Source organism: Grammomys surdaster, unplaced genomic scaffold (genome assembly GCF_004785775.1).
Source record: "Grammomys surdaster isolate TR1022 unplaced genomic scaffold, NIH_TR_1.0 125621, whole genome shotgun sequence".
Taxonomy (NCBI): Eukaryota; Metazoa; Chordata; class Mammalia; order Rodentia; family Muridae; genus Grammomys; species Grammomys surdaster.
In genome coordinates, this window is record NW_021620462.1 from 1,238,846 (window position 1) to 1,257,178 (window position 18,333).

Below are 18,333 nucleotides of genomic sequence, written 5' to 3' on the forward strand. Positions count from 1 at the left end.
TTTTTCCAGTCATGTTTGGTTCAATCTAAATAGAAAGGATGAAAATAATAAATATCCTGTATCTACTATGCAGTTTAAAACATTTTACTCTGGAATTTAAAAAAAAAAAATGTGACAAGTACTGTTAAAGTCCCTGGAATACTTCCCTCCATTCCATTTTCTTCCTTCCCTTTCTGGAGGTTTCCATTATGAACCTGTTCTGTTTTATGTCTGAGCTGCTTATGTATGTGTCTATAACATATTGCTTCACACATGTGACCACATGCAGTATATATCAGCCTGTAATATGATTATTTTTAAATTATAAGACATAGTCATAGGTGAAGTCTAATTTTTCCAGTGCTAGTGTTCAAATCCAGGGCCTTACATACTAGAAACACTGAGCACCTCTGATCTAGTAGCATCAGTTCTGAGTAGCACCCCTAGTTCAGAGGATTCTAACTTTTAACTCTTATGTGGGTCTCCTTTGTATGAATTAACCGTAAATGCTTTTCATCTTTTCATGAATATCAGCAAACACTTGGGTTATTTCAGTTTCTGCCATCAGTCTGTATGTGTGGCACAAGGTGTCACTACGTTGACTAGGATGGCCAGAACTCCTGGCATTGAGCAAAGCCTCTCTTGTACCTCCTGAGTAGCTGAGAATACACAAAGATGTTACCATGCCACTATGCTGGCTGGTTCTGCTTTTATAAACAGTGACAGGGTGACGTCAAAGCCGGCGCCTCCTCTCTGTGTTTACATGTGCAAGTTCCCCGGGCTGAGCATGCCTGTAACTAAGCTGCTATACTGAGAATCTTAAGTCTCAGAGCGTTGATGGAGCCACTCTTGAGGGGAGCTAACTACTTCACTCCTACACTACTGGTTTCTGAGTTCTCTCCTTCCTCATTTATGTTTGTATCATACTTGACATTTCCCCATTCTAATGGTTAAGAATCCTAGCTTATGGCTTGATTTTCCTGATTACTAAATGAGGTTTATCATTTTTTTTTTTTTTTGAGTCATGGTTTCTGTGTAGACTTGGCTGTCCTATAACTCACTCTGTAGACCAGGCTGGCCTTGAACTCATAGAGATCGGCCTGTCTCTGCTTTGTGAGTGCTGGGATCAAAGGCGTGTGCCACCACCTGGCTGTTTATCATTTTTTCATGCTTTTATTGACCACTTATTTTTCTGCCTAATTTGTAGCTTCTATAGTTTGCCCATTTCTCTGTTGAACTGCTTATTTCCTATATAGATTTGTAAAAGTTCTTTTTATCATCTGGGTACTGATGCCATGTTAATTACACATATTTCATGGCTCTCCTTCCAGATTTGGCTGATTTGTTATGGTGATTTTTTTTTATCAAAAGCTAGAGTTCGGTGTAAGTAAACTTTAATAAATTGGTATCATGTTTGAGCTTAAGGCAGTCTTTTCTGCTTTGATGGCTTGATAGTATTCTCCTGTCGTTTCTTCTTAAAGCTCAGAAGGACTTCATGCTGTTTGTGAGCTAAGCCCTTTTCAATGTGGGCATAGCTTCCACTTTGAGCTTCCACTTTGATTTTGATGTGTGCACAGTAGTAGTCCTCAGTCCATAGCTGCTGCTCTGTGGCTCCCATCCTCTGCCATTGGTCCCTGAACCACTCCACACTGCCTTACTAAGATTCCTGTCTCTGGGCAAGAAAGACTTTTGCCTCCACTTTATTTCCCATTTTGTTGTTGCTTTTCAAATTTGTTGGATTAATTTTTAGAATTTTACTCTTCATATGAATTTTTAAAATTTGATTTATTATTTTACGCATGAGTGTTTTACCTGCGTCTGCTTATGTGTACCACATGCATGCGTGGTGCCCTCAGAGGTCAGAAGAGGGCATTAGATTACCTGGAACTGGAGTTGTAGATTGCTATGAACCATTTTGTGGATGCTGGGAACCTAAACAGAGTCTTCTGGGGGAAAACAATGCTCTTAACTTCTGAGCTATCTGTCTGGCCCCTTCATAAGAATTTTAGGATCAATTTATTTAAGTTTTGCATGCTTGCTCGTTTGGTTTTTGGTAGAGACCCACTATTGGGCCCTTATTGACCTGGGACTTTCTACTGACCTGGGACTTTTCTGTGTTTGTCAGACTCAGCTCAAACTCAGAGATCTGCCTGCCTCTGCCTCCTGAGTGCTGGAAATAAAGGTGTGTACCATAATACCCAGCTGGATCAATCTGTGTACACACACACACACACACACACACACATACACACACACACACTTTAAATTTGATATGCATTTGAAATTGTAGATCACTTGGTGGGGAACTGATGTGCTTACAATGTTCAGTCTGTAAAGAAAACTTGATTCAGATTTTCTTTCATGTCCTTTTAATGGCCAGGAATATAGTCCCAGCACTGCAAAGATAAAATAAAAGCTTTGTAATGTTTTCTGTGAAATTCCTGTATGTTTTTCATTAGATTTCCTCCTTATTTTCTTTGATTTTTTGTTATTGTGTATTTGTATGTTTGTTGTCTTTGTGGTTCTAGGGCTGGAACCCAGAGTCTCTCACATGCTGAGATGAGGTTTCAGAGCTGGGCATGGTGGCACACACGTTAATCCTAGCATTCCAGAGGCAGAGGCAAGTGGATCTCTGAGTTCCAGGACAGCCAGGGCCACGTAGAGAAACTCTGCCTCGAAAAACAAACAAACAAACAAACAAACAAACAAACAAGTTTTTAATCTGAGGATGGAGAGATGGCTCATTGGTTAAGAATACTGGCTGTTCTTCCAGAGGATCTGGGCTTAGTTTCCAGTACCCACATGGTAGCTCATAGCTATTGATAACTCCAATTCCAGGAGGTCCAAGGGTACTAGGCATACATGTGGTGCACATGTGGTGGATAAGTGTTTTGTCTGCATATATGTTTGTGCTCTTGTGCATGCAGTGCCCATGAACTTGAGAAGAAGGCATCAGAAGCCCTGGAACTGAGATTATGGATGGTTTTGAGCCACTGTGTGAGTGCTGGGAACTGAACCTAGGTCCTGGGCAAAAGCATAAGGTGCCTTCGACCACTGCCATCTCTGGCTGAAGTATTTCCATTTAGAAAGACAGCATCTGCTGTGATGAAACACCATGATGAAAAGCAACCTGGGGAGGAAAGGATTTATTTTGTTCACAGTTCCATATAACAGTTCATCATTAAAAGTAGCAAGGAGGGCTGGAGAGATGGCTCAGTGGTTAAGAGCACTGACTGCACTTCCAGAGGTCCTGAGTTCAAATCCCAGCAACCACATGGTGACTCACAACCATCTGTAATGAGATCTGATGCCCTCTTCTGGTGTGTCTGAAGACAGCTACAATGTGTATTCATATATAAAAAATAAATCTTTAAAAAAAAAAAAAAGTAGCAAGGAGTGGGAGGGAACTCACAGGGCAGGAACCCAGAGGCAGGAGCTGATGGAGAGGCCACGGAGGAGTGCTGCTTACTGGCTTGCTCATCATGACTTGCTTAGCCTGCTATAGAACCCAGGACTACCAGCCCAGGAATGACACCATCCACAATGGGCTAGGGTTTCTCCCTTAATCACTAAATAAGAAAATGCCTTATAGCTAGATCTTATGGAGATACTGTCTTTCAATTGAGGTTCCTTTCTTTCAGACGACTCTAGTCAGTGTCAAGTTGACATACATCTAGCCAGCACAGACAGTTTGGCAACCTAGTGGAAATGTGACTAAGATCAGCAGGGCGCCAGTGAGGGGAGTATCTTAAAGTCAGGAAATCTAGAGAGGCCAACCTTGTTAGGAACAAGAGATATCACAGAATTAAGACCACAGACAAGGACTGGAAAGTCAGTAAATGTGGTCCTGACATTGAGGAGGTTGGTCATGGTGCTTGGACATTGGTATTTTCACCTGTGGGGGGTATTGCCAAGGAGGTAGTGGGTGTGGCAACAGAGGTCCTTGCTTCTCACAGTGCCAGGCTGGAGATTAGATCGTATGTCCTTTTAAGTCATTTCCCCTGTGTGTCTTAAGTAGAATTTCTCCTCTGAAATCTTTGTGTAGATGTGTGTCGGCCTGATGCGGAGCTTCAGAGGCTGGAGAGTGAACTGGATGTGTTAGACGCAGATGTGCTTCCAGAAGAAGCCCCCCATAGATTGGACCCTGGTACAGACTTCAAGGATGAAACATTAACCCCAGCAAAGCCACAAGCAGTGAGAAAGAAGACCGTGACAGGGCACATACCATTTAGGAAGAAAGACACTTTGGAGTCAGCCAGATCACAGCAGGTATGAAGTCTTCCTTTCTTGTGACCTGTTTATATTCATCTGACATTGTCCAAGGTCATACAAGCTAGTAAGGGGTAGGACCAGCATTTGTTTTGGGGCAAATGGATATCCTTTTCTGTGTCATTAAGATCCTAACTAATTTAATACCATGGTCATAATTAGGAAGCTTGTCTTAACATTCAGTGTTTGAAAGTGCAAGAGTTGAGAGGATTTAAGACTCTGTTCTGAGTAGTTAGTGGGATATGTTGTTCCTGGGACTGATAGTGGCCCAGTGGTTTTAAGGGTACTTAGTGTCCTTCTAGGAGACTGAGATTAGGTTCCCAGCATCCACATGGTGGCTCACAGCTCTCTGTAACTCCAGTTCTAGGGGGTCCAGTGCCCACTTCTGGCCTCCACAGGCACATGTGGTGCTCAGACATTCATGTAGGTAAAACACATAGAATAATTTTTAAAAGATTATGTTTCTACTAAGAATAAATACTGATCTATTAGTCACTGAATATTGAAGGGCCACTTTAAGTGAGTGCTTTTTAATATAGCTTTAGGAACTAGCTGGGTAGTTAGAGCTTGTGATCTGAAACTACCTGATATTTTAAGCTTCTATCTAAAACTTCCTTATGGGGCTGAAGAGATTGGTCAGTAGTTTATCACTGGCTGCTCTTCCAGAGGTCTTGGGTTTGATTCCCAGCACTCACATGGTGGCTCACAGCCATCTGTAACTCCAATTTCAGGATATCTGGTGTCCTCCTCTGGCCTCCATGGGCACCAGGCATTTAAGTGGTACAGGCAAAATACCCATACACATAAAATTAGTTAATTAAAAAATTAAATATCAACAACAGTAGAACTTCCTTATAGTCTGACAGTAAAATCTTGGGGAGATGAGCACCTCTGGTCTGAGTGTACTTACTGCAGTGACTGCCTCTCAGCAGTGCTGTCTGAAGGCCTCTGTAGTACATGGGTATTGTCACATGGCCTTGGAAAAGGAAATTTCTGCATACTAGTGTCTTAGTTTCCTTTCTATTATTGTGGGGAAAAAACACCAAACTGTGGAAGAAAGAGTATTTTTAGCCATGAAGGGAAGCAAGGGTAGGAGTTCCAAGCAGGCACTGCACCAAGAGACCATGGAGGAGTCCTTCTTAATAACTTGCTCCCCATGGATTGCTCCTGCCTACGAGTAACACTGTTCACAATGAGCTGGCTTCTTTCCCATCACTCATTAATTAAGAAAATGCCCCAGACTTGCCTAGAAGACAGTCTGGTGTAGATACTTCCTTTCTTATTTGAAGTTCCTTTTTGTAGAGGACTCTAGTTTGTGTCAAGACCACAAAGCACTAATCAGCACAGCCAGTAACTGACAGGTTATGGATTGGGATCACATCTTTATTCCTTCCCAAATAAACTTGTAATAAGGTCATCGAGAAATCAGAATTGAACGTATAAGAGAAAATTCTACATGGATGCTCTTCTCAGCCTCATGCTGAGTGGCTATTTGAAATTGTGTGATTCATTGTGATTAGAAAGGTTAAGTATTTTAGGCAAAAATATTTTGTAATTTACCTGTAAACAAGTGTGGATTTTTAGAAAGGAATATTTAAGGAAAAAGATAATAAATATTTTATATACAAATGTGGAAAAGCCAAGGGTTCCAGGTTCACCCTTGCCCAGGTTTACTTCATTGTCATTGATATGCTTCTCACGTTCCCTCAGAGTGTTTTCAATAGCTTTTAGAATGTATACATGAATAGCAAAGAGGCACTTGGCACTCCAGTGAGTCAGAGGTTGAAGCTACGGTGTCTTTGATACTTGCCTGGTTTGTAATGCATGTTTACTTCTTACAGGGACTCCACATATCTGAAAGAAATCGACCAAACCAACCTTACAGCAAAAGCAGATTGCAGCAAACAACAGTGTCATCCAGATTAAAAATGACCCGACAGCCTGTGAAAGACCATAGGGCTCCTTGGATACCTCCAAACCCCACATCCCCACCAGCCTCTCCTAAATGGTATGCAAAAATTCAAGGACTCTGAGTTTATATGACTATATTTTATTCACGTCAGAGCAGATGAATTAGTAGGTTTCATTCTTTGCCGTGGGGAGAAATTCTTATTTGGATGAGTGATACATGAAGTTTTTATCTAGAAGTTTGTTGGTTTCTTTTTTGTCTGTGGGTGAATGGAACACCTCAGTGTCCACTGGGCATGTGTCAGTGTAGGAAGGATTATGTGCTGTGTTGTCTGCTCTGTGAGCAGATTGTGCTTACCTGAGGCTGGGCATTGTATCTTTCTTATGTCTTAATATCCAGTGCTTACACATAATAGGCATTCACTTCATCTTTGCTGAATGAATAAATATTTTTAAATAATTTTAATTCCAAGTCAAGGAAGTTGTTAACTCTGAGCTCATCTATATTTGCCTGACTTAGCCCCACCTGCAGAAACTAGTCACTGTAGTGCTGACATTACTGTCTTGTTACCCACACTCACAGTATCAGGACAGTATGGAGCTGCTATCTGTCCCACAGGGCTAGAGATAAGGTTCTATCCTCAAGGGGAGCAGGGTCCAGGCTAGGGGGTAGGTGGCTAAAGATAAGAGGAGCTTGTTTGCCAAGATTTGGAAGTCTTTGAAAGCACAGTGGAAAGAACTAGAAGGTCCAGGAGGACAAAGGAGGAGACACAAACAGCAAGTGAGAACAGGGCAAGGGGCTGACTAGCTGGAAGGGCTACCTTGCTGGGGTGAGTGAGCAAATGAGCAGCCTGGTTCTAGGGAGCCCCCTTGCAGGTGTGTGTGATGTGAGTCTGTGGAGGTGTGCATCCCTCAGCCTTAAGGGGAGGAGAACAAGCACTGATCAGAGAAGCTTCTGTGACCAAAAGCTGGATCTTTTGACCGGACTGTGAGGTTTTTTTCTTTGTTTTGTTTTGTTATTGCTTTCATGACTTTGTTCTGATTTCTTTGCTTTATGCATGTCAATACTGGTATATGAGCTGAGTTGGTAATCTAAAACATCAGCAGGTTCACATGCACAATAGCTGCTAGACTACAGTTTCTCAACCTGTGGGTCATGAAAGGGTCAAATGACCCTTTCCCAGGAGTCACATATCCAATATCCTACATATCAGATATTTACATTATGATTCATAACAGAAAAATTACAGTTATGAAGTAGCAATCAAATAACTTTATAATTGGGGTCACCACAGCACGAGAGGTCACTGCATTAGGATAGTTGAGAACCACTGATCTAGACAGTATGTATAGTGGGTGGAGACGTGAGGCAGATAAGGCTTCCTGAGTCAGAGTGCTGTGTGAGACCTAACACAGACACTTAGAGGAATATGACCTGGGACATTATTAGGGATTCATATTGATACATTTAAAGCAGGTTTTGTTTGAAGTGTGTTCTTTATTTTGTGACAGTTTTTGTTTTTGTTTTTAAATTTTAATTGAAATAGTGACTGCTTGTTGAAGCAAAGGGATCTTCTCCCTTCAGCTTAGGACATGAGGGGATTCTGATGTTCAGTTTTCTATGCAGGCGCCAGGCTCTGAGCTGTAGGTCAGCATCACATGGTTCTTTTAGGATGAGTCACAGGGGGTGGGTGAGTGACTCCAAAGGCTCACTTTTCCATTCTATGTAGTGCTGCGTGGCTGAGGGTGAAGTACAGCCCCAGAGATGCTGCAAAGGACCAGTCCCTACAGCAAGAGGATACCCACAAGGGAAGCCAGCTGGGATGTGCTGCCGAGCAAGAAGCAGCCAGGTTTGTATTAGCCGTTTCAAAATTAAAGGGCTCCATTTATACAAGACTCTGAAGCAAGCCCTCTTGTCTTTCCAGTGTCTAAAGATGATTATTTAAAATTAGATTGTTGGACTTACCTATTACACTCTCCATGTTACTACGGGCCCACCGTACTTTTATTCTTTCTTTTTTCATTCATTCGAAAACTTCTGTGTATGTCATTTGCCAATTTGTATATGGCACAGTTGTATGCTTTATGTACTTTTTAAAAAGAGCAAATAAGACCATAATCCCAGTTTTTATTTGCAGCCAGTGGAAAATACTCTGCAATTAGCTGTGATTGAGGATAGAATGTGGTATACACCCTAAGATCTGGGCAGGTTCAGAACAGAGAGTGTTTTCCTCTTGCTGTAGAGAATGAAGCCTCACACAGGGAGGTCGACATTAAACCAGGACTTGCATAGGCAGGAATAAATGTAAGGGGTATAATGAGCGTTCCCACAGCAGCGAAAACAGCTTGCTCTGCATTTGTTTGGCTGAAATTACCCTGGCAATTATGGGAAAGCAAAAAATGAAAGTGGGTATTAGGGCTTGGGGAGCTCAAGGGTATAGTGCAGCTCCACTGTATACATGAAGCCCCAACTCCAGCTTCAGCCCTTAGAAAAGAGTGGGCCATTAGGTAATGTTCACATAGCTACAACCATAGGAATCAAAGCTCTTTGACAGGCACATACAATAAAATTGTTTACAGTTAACGTCCTCTTTTGTTTTTATTTGGCTTTATTAACACCTACACTGGGCTTTGTTTCTTTATCCAGACAAGTAACATGTCCTGAGATCTGTGGTGGTTGCTTTTCTTGCTGGCAGCTTCTTGTGTATGTACTAACTTGAAGAACTTTTGTGCATAAATATCCTTTATAGGAACATGGTGTGGGAGCCCTCATGGTACACAGAGGATACATTACTTTTGAGTCCTTTAATAGAGCCAGGATTGGTGCTGGGTTAGGGGAGGGGTTTCACTTCTGCTGTTTCTGTGGTAATGACACCCTGTGGTGTTGAGGTATGGTTACCTTGACTCCTTGTATTGTCTGTTAGGCTTTCTTGGCCAGATGCTGAGTCTTCCAAAAGACTGAAGGAACTAGAAGAATTGGAAGCCAAAGAAATGGAAAGAAAGCAAAAGCAGAGGTAAGTGTTTGTTCCTGAGGTAAACAAGAAGGCAGGCTTGGTCTGCATCATCAGTCCTTCCACAGTGAGTAGCCATGCTCCTGTGCTTACTGGCTTTCTGCCTCCTTAAGACTTCGAAGCCACCTAGGAAGTCTTCAGTAGAGTTGAGATAGAAGCCAAGGACTTCCTGACGTGGCTTTGAGGAGAGTTGATATGACTTTACTGCCCTTTAGGCTTGATTGGCTTGAGGCTGAGACTTCAAGAAGAACCAAAGAGTTGGATGAACTGAAAGCTGAAGAAATGGATAGACTTCAAAAATTAAGGTATATGTCTGCTAGCAGGGAGTGACAGGGATTTAGTTGACCCATATAGTTTGAACTCTAAGAGTGAGTAATCGAATCAGTGAGTGTTTGCATGTTTCCATGTGCACTACGGCATGGTTTCCTGGTTGTGTATGGAGTGTGAAGGAGAATTGCAAAAGCATGTATGATCTGGGAGTATTCTATGTTTGATTCTTGTTGGCTGCCTTGCATCCCAGGTGGATGCCAGTCTACCTGAGGGCAGAGAGCATGTGGAAGTGCATTGTCTGTGACTGATGAGTGTGTGGATGCTGTTGTCTCACCTCAGCCTGAATGCAGATGAGGTTTTCAGATGAGGCTGCTTTTCCCTATTCATCACCTAAGAATACTACTAGCAAACATCAGTAGATGTTGTGACCAAAGGTAATGAAAAGATGATCTCAGGAATCGGGGCTGTAGGTACCTCTGGGTAGAAGATTAGCTTCTACAACAGTACTATTGGTTTGGGAGGCAATGCACAGGTGTTCATTTATAATATCCTGAATCATACAGTAAAGAAATCAAGCAATAAAGAAATATGCTTAAGATGTAATGGGGACAGTGCCACTGACATAGTTAACTACTTTTTTCTAGCTTTGATGACCATTTATTCTGTAGTAAAATGAACAAGCACTGATTGAAGCATCTGTACATCTCACCATCATTCATAACAGCATTCAGCTCCAGTTACAGGGCTGTGATTCTTCTGTTAGAGGCCAAGGTGATGGGGTTAAGATTTCAGTTATGCAATCACAGAATTTTAGGATTTGAAGGATACCCCTACAAACATAGCTGATACTTCCAGACTTTTCTGATGTTTCCAGGAAGTAAGTGGCCAGCGTGTATATATATACCTCTGGGATGGTGTGGGCACTGCTGTTGGAGGAAGTCTTCCTTGGTCATCTCTAGCTATTAGAAGGTTGACTGCCTTTTTGCATCTCATTTATTCTTTATGTGTAGTTTTTCTATATGTATGCTACATTTATTTTTTTTCCTATTTCTCTGAGTATTAAAGGGGCACACTTACTGAAAGCGCACTCTGTGGATACCCTTGGGAATATATTATCAGTTATCCCAGTCTTAGTTACTTTTCTATTGCTATAATAAAACACCATGACCAAGACAGCTTATAAAAGAAAGCTTGCAGTGTCAGAAAATTAGACATGATAGCAGCATGAAGAAATGGCTAAGAGCTATATTTTGTTCCACAAGTAGGCAGAGAAATGGAGAGAGACACAATGGGAATGGTTTTGAAACCTTAAAGCCCTCCCCCAGTGACACACCTCCTCCAACAAGGCCACACACCCCTAACCTTTCCCAAACAACAGTCCCACCAATTAGGGACTAACTGTTCAAACAGGTGAGCCTATAAGGGCTATCTTCATTCAAACCACCACAGCCATCTCACTGATGGCAGAATGGATCTTCTTCACCCCTTGCAGGAACTGTTCTACCAGGCATGGTGTGTATACCTGTCATTCCAGCACTTAGAAGACTGAGGCAGGAAGATTGCCATGAGGCCAGCTCATTCTACAGTAGCTTGACCTTGTCAAAAATAATAATAGCAATGATTAATGGGAAAGGAAGGAATCTTTTTTTCAGATATTTCAAACCTAAAAACTTTGTTCTATGCTTATATTTGCTAATTTTATGTTACTGTTATTAGCCTTATTATAGAATTCTTGTTTAGAAATTATTTTTAGTGGAAAAAAATTTTAATATTAAACTTTTTATTACTAGATAATTATACATTCACACAAAGTTGTAATAATACAGAAAAATTTGGGGTACTCATTTCTCAGCTACCTAGTGTAACATCTTAACAAACTGTTGACTGTAGCCAGAATATAGATAGTGAGACATTGAGGATACATGGGACTAGCTGATATTGATATTAATATATTTTATAGAACCTGGTATGATGTGGAACAAGGGGTGCCTCAGTTGGCCCATGCTGAGGCATCCCTCCTCCCACCTGAGGTAGTATAAAATGAAGTTTACTTGGGGACATGGGAAGGGGGATTGAGAAGGGAGGAGAGGTGAAGAGAGAGGGGGGACAGAGAAGAACAGAGAGAGAAAGAAGAAGGAAAACATGGAGGGAGGGTGAGGGGAAGAAAGGAGTCAGAGAGAGGAAAGCATCAGAAAGCAGAGAGAGGAAGAGAGGCCCATGTTGCTAGGTAGAGCTACTGTTGGGTAGAGCCTAGAAGGAATGCTAGCAATAGTCTGGAACATACCCATCACCACCACTATTCCTCATGTTGCTCTTCTATAGCAGTACCTACTTCTCTGCTGCCCCATGACTCGCTACCTTATGACTCTCTAAGTGTGGCAGCTAATCCAGAGTCCAGCTTGCAGGAGCCAGTTCTCTTTTCAACTATGGAGATCAGACACTGGGCATCAAACTGGGCAACAAATGTCTTTAGCTGTTGAGCCATCTCACCTGCCCTAGAATTAACTTTTTTCCTAATATAATTCTATGGAGAGTCATTCTGGTCACTACATGTATTATTTGTTCATTCATCTGTTGGTGAGTCGGATCTCATGGTTTAACCACTCATCTTAGTAAACAACTGAGGGATATATGGGTTGTCTTTACCTTGACATTATTTTCACTAAGGATTGTATAAACATCCATGTATTGTGTGATGTGTTTTATTTCTCTATAGTAAGTGCCCAGAGTAAACTTGCCAGATTGTATGCTTCTTGTATGTTTTAGTTTCTGTCTTGGTCAGTGTTCTATTGCAGTGAAGAGATACCATGACCAATACAACTCTTATAAAAGAAAGCATTTAATTGGTAGCTTGCTTAGAATCTCAAAGGCTTAGTCTATTATCATTATGGTGGGTCATCAGACAGCGTGGTGGCAGGCAGGCTTAGTAGTAGAGAAGTGGCCAAGAGCCACATGCTGATCAGTAAGCAGAGAGAGGGTTGGGGAGCGAGAGGGTGGGGAATTTTGGTCTCACTTAGAGCAACTGAATCCACATCTACCTTTCACAAAACCCCAGGAGGTTCGTGCAGTCTTGGCAGTTAGAGGAACTCTGTGGATTTATTGTTTCTTTGTTTGCCCTCCCTGGAGGAGTTACATGATTATGCAGAATAGAACATTCTGGCTGCAGACTTGAATTTTCAATTTTACTTCTAAACAGTGTCTCTGCCACTCAGTTAGCTGACAAGGTGGAGGAGGCAGTGCTGGAGCGGTTGAAGCCCCTCTTGATCAAGGCCCAGGTAATTGATTTATCTCGTTTGCTTGCCTTTGGCAGTTCTGAAATAAAAAGAGTTGTTGCCTAGGTCACACTGACCCTTTTTTAGAGGGCCAAGTGTCTCTTTGGTGGTGGGAGGTTGAAGGACAGATGAGCCAGTAGACAGAGCATGGTTTCACTGCTGGGCCCTTCACCACCTCCAGACCGTCCATCACACAGTATCCTCTATCCGCATATCCTCTATGGGTGGAGGGTGAGAAGGTACAGGTAAGCGGAAGAGAAGCACTTGACTTGCTTTTGAGAAGGGTGACATTTTAACTTGGGGAAGAATATTAGACTGCATTTTCCATTCTTTGTAAATGGAAAAATTCATTGGTAAAAATGACATTCACTTAATGATCCCCTGGGTGCTGGTCTCTGTGACCTTGATGACTTAGAATGATTGGCAGTTTTACAATTGGAGAGGGAGATTTGGGGCACTTCTGCACAAACTAGGACTTTCTCAAAGATGAAATGACTTACAGCATACCAGAATTTTTATGTCACTCTCCTGTAAGCAGTAGGATTCAATAGTGAGACTTGATGCATCTTCCCTGGTGGTAGAAGCGATGGTGTTTGCATGTTTATAGATGAGGCCATGTCAGAATAGTATGACTTTAACTGGCTGAGTTGCATGCTGAGTCTAAGAAGTGTTAGCTTATTAGTCTATGGCTGTCTTAGGATTACTAATCCTAGAGGGAGTTGTGTAGTCTCCTTGTTTGTCTAGTGAGCAGAATATACAACAGGCAAGTTGATGACTTGTGCAACAGCATATAACTACTCTGACAGTGTTTATAAAGTTGAGAGATTAAAAAATGTTCAGAGTACCAAGGACAACACATGGCATTTGTTTTCATGAGGACTGAGTATTTTAATTGCTGCAAAAAGCATAGTGCCACTAGGGCTGATGGTTAGTTCCTCACAGGTTACTCTGCAACATGGCTTATTTGTTCAAGTATAAATTGTGAGTTTTTATAATCTATGAGTGCATTTGTCCATTTTAATAGAGAGTGAATTCTTCGGTGGAAGCAAATAGTCCTTTGAAGGATCCTCCTTCATGGAACACAGCAGCAGCACCAGCAGCAGCAGCAGCCCAGCCTGCCGAACAGGTGTGTGGTTGATATTCTGCTATTATCACATGATAATGTCTCCAGTCAAAGGAAAATGATATGCAGATTACCTTGCAAACACTACATTATCCCACTCAAGGAGAGTGAAAATTATTTTTCTTATGCAGTATGTTAATTCTTAGAGTGTATATTTAGTTCTGGGTCTGGATCAGCCATGCAAACAGCTTACAGACGCCTCTAGAGCCACAGGTTTCTGTTGGTGCACTTTTATCTCTCCCCCTCAGGACAGAGTGTAGATAAACTGTGGCCCTGACTGTTGATGGCCTGCAGCAGGAGAATCGCTGCCCTTGTTTCTTTTCATCCAGCCTACTTGCTCACTACAGGCCTAGTTTCCTTTCTTTGTAAGGCCTGGTGGTTTTGTTAGACAAACAAGTTTTGAGTACCCAGTACTTGACGGTGTCTGGCCCAGCAGAAAGGAAAGAAGGTTTAAGAAAGAAATAAGAAAAATAAAAACCTCTTTTGTTGTTGTCCAGGCTAATATTTCTCTGGAGGATATGCTTTTAATGTTTAGGGGACTGTCCCTGCTTACCTGGCCTTAGGGACTTTGGAGTGGAAGGTGAGGATTGCATTCCTTTAGTCTTCTAAAGGTTGAAAAGAAATACTTGCTGCTGTAATTGCTCAAAGCAAGCAACAGGCAGAGTATAAAGGAGTTAGAAGGGAACAGGAGTGAAGTTTTAATAGCCCAGTGGCCTTGGGAGCAAGAAGACTGTAGGTCAAGAGTGTATCTAGCTAATCTATGAAACGGGATTTTAGCTGTAGCCCCATTGTTGTAATTCTTTTGTGCTACTGTTTTGTGTTGGAGTCCCACATGTTGTGTTGAAGAGGAGGAGGAAGAAGAAAGAAAGAAGAAAAGAAGAGGAGAAGAAGGAAGAGCAGGAAGTAGAAGAGAAGGAGAAGGAACTACAGGAGGAAGAAGGGGAGAAGGGAGGAGGAGGAAGAAAAGAGAAGACAGAAGAGAAGGAAGAAGTGGAGAAGGAGGAAGAAGAGGAAGTAGAGGAGGAGAAAAGGAAGTGCAGGAGGAGGAGAAGTTGACAAAAAGGACAACAACAACAACAAGAAGCCCAGAAAACGTGTTCAAAGTTGAAGGGCAGAACCAGGCCTTAGTCTCAGAAATGTTTTGTTCTTTACCCAGAAGAGATTCTTTGCAAAAAACCAAAAACAAATAAAAAAATTAAAGACAAAAAACAAACAAAAAACCCAAAACATCAGATTACAGACCTATATTAGGACCAAGATAAATAGCAAAGTGTAGTAACAGACACCAGCACTCAGGAGGCAGAGGCAGGTGGATCTCTGTGAGTTTGTGGCCATCTTGGTCACATAGTGAGTTCCAAGACAGCCAAGGCTATGTAGAGAGGGGTAGAGGGAGAAAGAAAAGCAAGTAAGCAGGGAGAAATGCTTTGCAACCTGTAAAGAAAGTACTTTGTGAATTTAAAGAACACAAAGTTGGGAGGGAATGGTAAAGCTCTCAGAGATTATACCAAGAGCAAAGAGAAGAAAAGAACCCTGAACTTGGTAGTGCCATGATCCTTTAAGGAACATTCCCCTAAACATAACAGAAGACATACATGCTCTGCCAACCAGCAACACAAATGAAACAGCTGCTCACATTGGCAGCGATGGTACAGCTTGGTTAGTGCAGTCATTAAATGACTAATAAGAAGTGTATTGGCTAGTGCTTTTGTTACCTGTTGACTGAGAAGTTTGTTCTGTATAGACTCTCTGCCAGTTGAATCACTATGCTTTAGGGTATAATGATCAACAACAATCCTTGATTTTTCAGTTCTCTCATATCACGTTTCCACCATTTCTTCCTTTATTTTGTAGGCTTCAGATGTCCATTTTGAATCCAGGAATATTTGTCAGCTGGATGACTGTTTTGAAGATGCTGCTCATGAGCTCTGGGCTGTGACTCATGATAAGATCTTGGGGTCAGAAACTTCAGCCAGATTTGGGGACAGCAAGGACAGCCCAGATCTAGAGACCATGATGCTCCGGATGGAAGAAATGGAAGTAAGGTCTGGGGTGCTGCTCTGTTTTGCCAGTGGGGGTCCACCTCTGCTCCTGATCACACTGCTCATACTCAATATGGCAGAGCCACAGCATCCTACTTTTAAATTGAAACTGTTGCCAACTGAGTATAAGACCTTGCTTGGCTCAGTTGCTTACCTTAATATGTAGGGTATTTGAGAATAGAAGAAGATATAAAGTATTTAGCACATAGCCCAGAAAGTGTTATCACCATCCTGTTATCACAGTTAACAGTAACTTCTAATCCCAAAAACACAGAGGCCCAGACTTGGTCCCACAGTTTGGATCATTGACTTCTGCATCAATCCTTTATAGACACCAGTCTTGCCTCTTCTACCTTGCTGCAGTGATCCTGTCGAATCACAGATGTCCTCACCTTCTTTAAATCCAGACTACTACTTTCAGAATGACTCCTTTTTCTTATAAACTCATAGACCTCAGACATGAGCCATTCTACTGAGCAGGAAATCAAAACCAGTGATCAAATGGTGTGGTCAAGGTCATAAAAACTACTGAGAGCTTGGATGGCCGGTCCAGGTCTGACCCTACACTCAGCAGTTTTGCTTTAGTTGTATCGTGATTAACTCATTTCTTTCTCATTGCTAAATAGGAAATTATAAAGAAGATAATTTTTGGTTGTTTTTGAAAATTTAAAGACATGCTGTTTGTCCTATTCTTTTAACCACTTTCCTTCTCTTGGGGTAACTGGCTAGATCTGAGCTGCCCTAGAAGACAGACTAATGAAGATTAAAGTACAGGTGGTCCGTAGGTGAACAGGGGACATGATGTGTCTGTCATCACGGCAAGCTCTAGGGGACATGCTACCTGAGGGTACAGCCATGCTCGTCACACTTTCTGGGCTTCCCTCAGAGCTGCTCACTTTCTGTCCCTTAAGACGCCTGGTGTCATCAGTCATGGTGTCATGAGCTCTTTCCACACTTACTACTTCTGGTTTATAATGAAACTTACTTTTTCTCATAAATTAAACTTTCTTTTTTAAAGAAATACCAGGAGACAGTTCGCCAAAGATATAATAAAATTGTATACGCTGACCCTCACTTATGGATGCACGGAGAGAAAAATGGTAGGTGCTTCTCCCTGACCCCACCTTCATAATGAAAGACTGAGAAAACTGTCCAGTGACCAAAATCCCACTTGCAGTCCTCAGGTTCCCGCATTGCAGTTTTCCCTGTGTCCTCAGTTCATCTCAGTTTGTATTTCAGATGATCTTATCTGTGCAAATCAAAGTACATTGCCAGATAACAGTGCATTTTACTCCAAATATGCACCATGAGCTTGAGCTTCGATTTTATTTATGGTTTTGTTTTGGTTTTCTGAGGTAAATTTTACATATAAGGGATAGTGAGGTGGCTTAGTGAGAGGCTAAAACAGAATTGACAGAAGCTCCTGAGCCAGCTAGCCTGGTGTATGCAGCAAGAGAGAACCTGTCTCAAAGTGAAAGGTCCTCACTAATGCCTAAGGTTTTTCTGACTTCCTCGCATGTTCCATGGTATGTCAGTGCTTGCATTCCTGCACCTAATCTCACATGCACATGCACACACAAATTTATTAACTAGGAAAAAATTACATATGATGCATACATCTTAACTGTTGTCATTTGAGGAGTTTTGACAAATGGATGTTTCTTATCCAAACCCCTGTCTAGATGTAGCACACAGTGTTGCTGCGGAAATTTCCCCTCTGCTCTTCCCAGTCAGTGCCCTAACTTTAGGCCACACTGCTTTTCAGTCATGTTGAGTAGTATAGAGGTTTGAGTGAGTGTGATCTCTTGCTGGGTGGGTGTTTGCTTGACGAACTTTTTCAGTCAACATAGCATTTGATAGCCTAGTGTTGCTTATTTCATGTTGCTACTGTAGCAAATGGGACCTTAGAACACTCCTCACCCACAAATTACTAAATTAGAACACAGATTTATTCTCTTATAGTTTGAGAGATCATAAGGCTAAAAGTTGTTGGGAGCCTATGGGCAGGCCTTTGCTTTGTTTTCCTGCTGTAAAGATACTACAGTCACATCCACTGATTACTCCCCACCCATCTCAAGGCCTTAGCGGTCTCTCTGCAATGGAAGTAACACAGAACCCAGCTATTGGCTATAAACATCTCAGGATCCGTTTACCCTACTAGTTAGCTCTCTCTCTAACCCTCTCTCTTTCCCTCCCTCTTTCTTCCTGAGTAGTGCTCCTTGGAATGTTCATACCACATCTGATTTGCATGTGTGCCAGTGAATTTGTATTTTTTATTTTTTCTAGCTTGTGACTATTAAGAATAAATCAAAGGTGCTGGAGAGATAGTTCGGTGGTTAAGAGCATCTGTTGCTCTTGCAGAGTATCTTGGCGTTCCCAACACCCACATGAGTGACAGTAGGCTGTAACTCCAGTTCCTGGTGACCTAGATCCCTCTTCTGATCACTGTGGCAACAGGCACA

The 18,333-nt window shown here is 41.9% G+C and overlaps 1 protein-coding gene across 5 annotated transcripts in view; it reads left to right on the plus strand.

Annotated features, from left to right (window-relative positions):
* Nucleotides 1-18,333, plus strand: part of Kiaa0753 (KIAA0753 ortholog) — a 49,029-nt gene that overhangs the window by 20,266 nt on the left and 10,430 nt on the right. For 4 of the 5 annotated variants that reach the window (XM_028787268.1, XM_028787266.1, XM_028787271.1 and 1 more), the window contains 9 exons: nucleotides 4,025-4,248; nucleotides 6,090-6,256; nucleotides 7,887-8,006; nucleotides 9,081-9,170; nucleotides 9,383-9,472; nucleotides 12,634-12,712; nucleotides 13,734-13,835; nucleotides 15,684-15,869; nucleotides 16,890-16,971. In XM_028787268.1, the coding sequence (XP_028643101.1) occupies nucleotides 4,025-4,248; nucleotides 6,090-6,256; nucleotides 7,887-8,006; nucleotides 9,081-9,170; nucleotides 9,383-9,472; nucleotides 12,634-12,712; nucleotides 13,734-13,835; nucleotides 15,684-15,869; nucleotides 16,890-16,971 (1,140 nt within the window). The remainder of the gene's footprint in view (nucleotides 1-4,024; nucleotides 4,249-6,089; nucleotides 6,257-7,886; nucleotides 8,007-9,080; nucleotides 9,171-9,382; nucleotides 9,473-12,633; nucleotides 12,713-13,733; nucleotides 13,836-15,683; nucleotides 15,870-16,889; nucleotides 16,972-18,333) is intronic. The other variant, XM_028787269.1, reaches the window with a different exon arrangement.